This window comes from Poromitra crassiceps (assembly GCF_964638095.1).
Source record: "Poromitra crassiceps genome assembly, chromosome: 16".
Taxonomy (NCBI): Eukaryota; Metazoa; Chordata; class Actinopteri; order Beryciformes; family Melamphaidae; genus Poromitra; species Poromitra crassiceps.
This window is the reverse complement of record NC_139645.1, coordinates 10,615,983-10,621,982: the sequence shown is the minus strand read 5'-3', so window position 1 is coordinate 10,621,982 and position 6,000 is coordinate 10,615,983. Positions and strand designations below refer to the sequence as shown.

Sequence of the window (6,000 nt, the reverse complement as noted above, 5' to 3'; positions counted from 1 at the left end):
AGACGCCCCCCTAGTACTGTAGGCGGGAGGCGGAGTCGTGCGTGAACCTTCGCAAAAATAGAACCAGGGCGAGTGATTTGTCAAACAAGCGACATGTCGCCGACGCTCAGCCTGTTCTATGACGCACGGAGCAGGTTAGGACATCTTCATTTGGGAAAACCCGAAACAATCCGATGTTCGCTCGCACGTTCGCATCGCGTCCACTTTGGAATCGGTGTTAATCGGGTTAATACACCACCATGTTTTGTTGTTGCTGCTGTCCACAAATTAGCACCCGGTATTCTTTGGTTACCTTTGCTCTATTTGAAGGCCAGATCCTCCTGCTTCTGTCACTATGATGCTTCAAAATTCTATATTTGAAAGGTGAATAGTCTTATGTCATGTCACAGCGCCTCCTTATGCAAACACTGGAATATTGATCATAAAGAGGATAAAACCTGGAGGGCCGTTGAAGTTCTCACCTGCCCATACTCGTGGTCCAGGTGGGAAGGTGTGTCAGCTGTAATAGATGAGCGGTCGTGTGTGTGTGTGTGTGTGTGTGTGTGTGTGTGTGTTTTGTGTCCCAGGTCGACAGCGAGCGGCCAGAGGAGAGCAGGCTGATAGAGATTGATGAATCGCAGCGCAGCGAGCACACGGTGTTCATCACGCCCCCGGAGCTGCTGCCCCTCCCAGAGGGGGAGGAGCACCCGCTCTGCTACACGTAAGCGCCCACATTACGGATGAGACCATATATTGAAATACACAATACTGTAGATCGCTATGCAAAAATGTGGTAATGCTCATCGTGGATCAGAGAAATGCATCACGGCTTGACCATCACAATTTCACAAGCTCTCCGTCCAAATTATATTTGTGTGTGTGTGTGTGTGTGTGTGTGTGTGTGTGTGTGTGTGTGTGTGTTTGTCCGTCAGGTACGATGGTTTCCCTGTGTTGAGTCTGGACCTGTTCGACCCTGTGGAGGGTCTGCGCACTCTTTCCTCTCGCCTCGCTCCCCGCCACAGCTGTCCCACAAGCCCCGCCCCCATGTTCAGACGCACCAAGCAGGTCAGCACACACGCACACACACACACACACACGCATACGCACACACACACACACACACAGTCTATTGCTCCTCTCATATCCTGCATGGGGCTTGAATCAACCAGGAAAGACCTCTTCCCTCGTCCCTCCGTTTCATCCTGCAGGAGATCAAGACTGCTCAGAAGATAGCCAAGAAGTACTCGTCGGTCCCCCAGCTGTGGTCCAAGTGCCTGCTGCGCCACTGCTACGGCCTGTGGTTCATCTGCCTGCCCGCCTACGTCAAGGTGTGTCACTCCAAGGTGCGGGCGCTGCGCACGGCCTACGACGTCCTCAGGAAGATGCAGGCCAAGAAGCTGCAGCCGCCCGACGAGGTACGAGGCCGTTTCACACCCGGTCAAATTAAAACCACGAGACACATGCTGTAATCTTTAAGTTACATTTCTGTCACTTTTTTTTACATTATTTCACCCGTGTACAAAATCACAAACACGCCCTGAGAACAAATCAGCGACTTGACATTCAGTACATCTGCTTACATTCACTCAGAACCGCACAACAGCCTACTTACCACACTCGCCAGTGTCTCCAAACAACCACGGCTGGCGCGCGAGTGGGGTTAAACCGCCCATATATCTCATGGGCTGACTCACCAAAAGACGGTGCTGCGGCTCTAAACTACATGTTTGGGGGTTCTAGAGCAGAACACAAGACATCTGCTCAGATGTGCGTTTACTGCGAGGGTTAAATCCCAGATCGTGTCTGCCTGGGCTGGGCTAGCAGCTAAATTCTAACTTTGCTGAATGGATAGAACGGGGTTTTTTTACCCCACCCTGACCACGCCCCCAGCCAGGCTGAGCCAGCTAAACCAGCGTCTATGACGAGACGTGGCCTCAACCTATGTGAGAGGGGATCTCCCCAGAGAGGGTGAGAGCTATTTATAGGGCAGAGCACACCTGGTCCAGATGTAGCTCATGCAGCTGCACCCTCCATTCAGCACCTGCAAAAGAGGGACACCTAATGCCCAGGTGGAGGGGTCATCACAATAACAATATGGAATAACACCTTACATTAAAGCTTAATTTATACTTATTATAAAGTGTCGCTCAGCACATGGTCGCAGACGAAAAAGAAAGTGTCGCTCATGGTGTTGCATTTATACTTCAGAGGACGTTCGCCTCAGTTCAACGGTCACGTGACACTCGAACGCTATAAGCAGCTGCAGACAGCCAAGAGAAGAGAGGGAATGAAATGCACAGTGAAACCACCTTGGAGGCAAGATGTAACGTACTTGGCTGCAGCCGCATATAAACAGCACACAACCACACAACTCACCTCCTCTCTCTCTGGGAAATTGGTCACGACGTTCTTTGTGATTTTCACGAAGTCATACATCAAGGACAGGCTGATAAAAATAGCGGGGACACGTTCATTCATTTCAATCGAGCGAAAACTAGCGGGTGGACCCCAACCAAAACAAGGAAGTCAAGCGCGTGCCGTCTATATAGCCAATCAGACTTGCGCGATACTATGACGTAGTCAGCGACACTAGACATTTCACCAGGTAGCAGACACTGCTCGCCGACACTTGCAAGTGTCGACTCAAGTCCTCATTTCTGTCGGCAACCGTTTCAAAAGTGTCGGCAGACGAAGCATAAATTGGGCTTGAGTGTTCAATACCTCCGCAAAGGAGGGTCAGGGTTCTGATCCGACTCACATATCATATGCATATGATAGCAGACTGGCCAAAGAGGGTCAGGGTTCTGATCCGACTCACATATCATATGCATATGATAGCAGACTGGAGAGTATTGGCCTTGGCGCAGGTATGCACTCTCCGAGTCCACTTCTAGTTAGCTAATGCATTTGCTAGCATGAATGAAAACATGGCTGACATTCCAGGTGTGTTACCGGGTGCTGATGCAGCTGTGCGGTCAGTACGGCCAGCCGGTCCTGGCGGTGCGGGTGCTGTTTGAGATGAAGAAGGCCGGAGTCCACCCCAACGCCATCACCTACGGCTACTACAACAAGGTGCACACCACACACTTTTGACTGCCATGAAGCCGAGGATATTATGCATGTTTGATAAAGATACACTGTAAAACTTCCAATGATGGCCTGAATTCACCTCAACTATAGAGATGCAGAGTTAGTTCCTCTTGCAGGTCCGCTGTACCCGGTAAGACTAAAAGTGCTATTCTGTGATCTGGTATTCTGTGAAGAATTAAGTGTAAAAAATATTCCTTATTTAAATAGGCAACTGATCTCAGATAATGAACCTTCCTCTTCCAGCTTCAATAATGAAATGGCTTGCAGCCTATCTCTGCTTTCACAGCTCCTGCCTTTGAGCAAGGCAGTTGTGTGAGTGTATGTAAAAAACAAAAAGTGTGTCCAGTGAAGTGAAGTGACTGCCTGTAGAAATACAGCCCCAAAAAATTGTAAAATAAATTATATATATATATATATATATGTACACCTTGTGGCAGCTGGATTTGCGAGATCACGATCACGCGGCAAATCCATCTGGCCATGTGCCAATCTATTGGTCTTCTGTTGTCATGACAACGTGGCTGATGGATCCTGTAGGAAGCTGGACTCATTTCACCTGCGGGTCAAATCCTCCCAGCTTCACGCAGGAGCAGCAGCCATCTGCTCTTCAGCATCGTCAACCCACTCCTCTTCATTCTGCTGCCCGCCCCACACGCAGCATACCAAATCGTTTTTTCTGAAGTGTATTTTAGTCACGGGCAGAGAGAAAACGTCTCTTGTCTACCAAAGAAATGAGTGTTAAGTGTGATGAGGTGGATCCAGTGCTGCTGTGGGTGACGCCTGCTGCGCGGCGCCTTTGATCAACAACTCGCACGAGAGTGTGACATTATGTGGAAACTGGGTTTGGGTCAATCTCAGTGCACTCGAGTCAAACTGTGAAGTTGAAACGGAATAAATTAAGTTCTGTCACCCGCATAATAACCGCAGAGCGGAGAGAAAAAAAATAGTTGAATACTTGAATTAAAACATTTTTAATTGACGCCTTGTGAAGTAAATTGGCTGCGGCGTATATATTTCCTTCATCGTCTCATCTTCCCTTCTACCATCCCTTCCTCATCTTCCTCTCCCCTCTCTGCCTGCGCCCCCCCCCTCCTCCTCCTCCTCCTCCTCCTCCTCTGTCCAGGCGGTGTTGGAGAGCACGTGGCCTTCCAGTACCAGAGGAGGCTACTTTCTGTGGATGAAGCTGAGGAACGTGGTGCTGGGCGTGGCCCAGTTCAAACAGGCACTGCGGAGACACACCCCCTTCACTCAAAGCCCGCTGTCAGGTAACCAGGAGGAAGGGAAGGAGTCTTGTTATTGACTGATTGAATTGTCGTGTGTTTGTTTGTTTGTTTGTTTGTTTGTTTGTTGATTTGTTGATTTAAAAGATCTGATGCACAAACAGGAAGCAGCAACGAGCCACACTTTAACATGACATAATTATGTCCATGGTATTCCAGACATTGTTGCATTTTTTTTTAATTATTATAATTTTTTTCAAGCTTCACACTGTCCAGTCCACTTACTAGAGAATCAGGGCTTGAAAACCAAAGCCACCTGACTCAAAAGTAGCTTGTTTTCTGTACAGAGTTTTGGAACCTGTCCTGAACACATGAAGAAATAGCTGGATATGAGCAACAGACCAGACTTCATTTTGTTCTGCTAGGCTTTCCAAGCATGTGGACCTGCTGGCTGTCAGACGAGTCCGTTTTTTTGTCTTCATCCATGAAGGTGAAAATCCTTCAGTGGTGTTGCATCTTCTCGCTCATGTTGCTGCCTGTTTGTAGCATCTGTTGGTGCAGCATGCACTGTTAGACAACTGCTTTGAGAATGACAGAAATCACACCAAGTTCTGCAGACACATTGACATACTGTACTGCTCAATTTGAGGTACAGGCAAAGAACTTTTATGGAAAGAAATGACAGCTCCATATTGCCCCATTGCAACATCAGCGCCCAGCAGCCTCCGCCATTTTTTATTTTTGGAAGCGTGACAGCGCCAAAAGAACCTCGCACAGGCTCGCAGTGGTCAGCTGCGGTAGCGCTGGCCCCTATAATCAGCCTCTCTAAACAGTAACTCAACTGGAGAACACTCTAAACTTTGGGGATTCACATCTTTTCCGGGCGTACTGCAAATCTTGATTGAAGTGGTGTAGTGCAGGGATGTAAAACAACAACCATATTGTGGAAACTAAGCAAAATTTTTCGTTTTCTTTGTTTAGTTTTTTCAAGATAAATACCAAATGAAAAGGACCCGAGGTTCAACTCCCTTTGAGTTACTGTTTAGAGAGGCTGATTATAGGGGCCAGCGCTACCGCAGCTGACCACTGCGAGGCGCATTCTGTTTCCAAAAATGGCCGGAGTGTCGTCTCTTTCCTTCCATGCTCTTTGGTACAGGTGTTACCTGTTTAGAAAAAAACCCTATTGCTGCAAAAGTACTGCCCCCGGTGGTCGGTGGAACAAGATGTCAAATGAAAGCTGATAATCCACAGTCTTAGCACTCTACCAGCTGAACTAGCAGCCGAAGAAAAAAACACTACTTACTGCTGCGACAGGCAGCGGCAATAGGATACTTTGAAACAGCTGTGATACATCTGTAATAAGCTCGACTAGCTAATTAAAATTCATGATTAAATAGAATCTAAATAGATTCTGATACAAGACCAAACTGAAGGATGATAATGATAATGATCTAATACAGAGGTTTTCAAAGTGGGAGGCGGGCCTCGCCAGGGTGCCTCTAAGCAGTTTCAGGGGAGGCTCTGTGAATGGAAGTGAAAGAAAATATTAGTTTTTTAAAAGGAGATCACATAGAATAGCCTAAATGTGTGTCATTTGGTTAAAAACATAGTTCAGAGATACAGTAGTTTTGGGGAATTTGTCAGTTAATCCCAACCGTCCCAGAGTCAGAAATTAAGAAATGCCATCAGAAAGAGACTTTTCTATGTATTT

General features: G+C 47.5%; 1 protein-coding gene across 1 annotated transcript in view; it reads left to right on the top strand.

Annotated features, from left to right (window-relative positions):
* LOC310790869 (C-myc promoter-binding protein-like) overlaps positions 1–6,000 on the top strand; it is a gene marked incomplete at its 3' end in the record, with an annotated part of 114,135 nt that overhangs the window by 83,554 nt on the left and 24,581 nt on the right. The window contains exons 15-19 of the mRNA XM_083652575.1: positions 567–700; positions 912–1,044; positions 1,188–1,394; positions 2,923–3,051; positions 4,193–4,334. Coding sequence (XP_083508701.1) covers positions 567–700; positions 912–1,044; positions 1,188–1,394; positions 2,923–3,051; positions 4,193–4,334 — 745 coding nt within the window. The remainder of the gene's footprint in view (positions 1–566; positions 701–911; positions 1,045–1,187; positions 1,395–2,922; positions 3,052–4,192; positions 4,335–6,000) is intronic.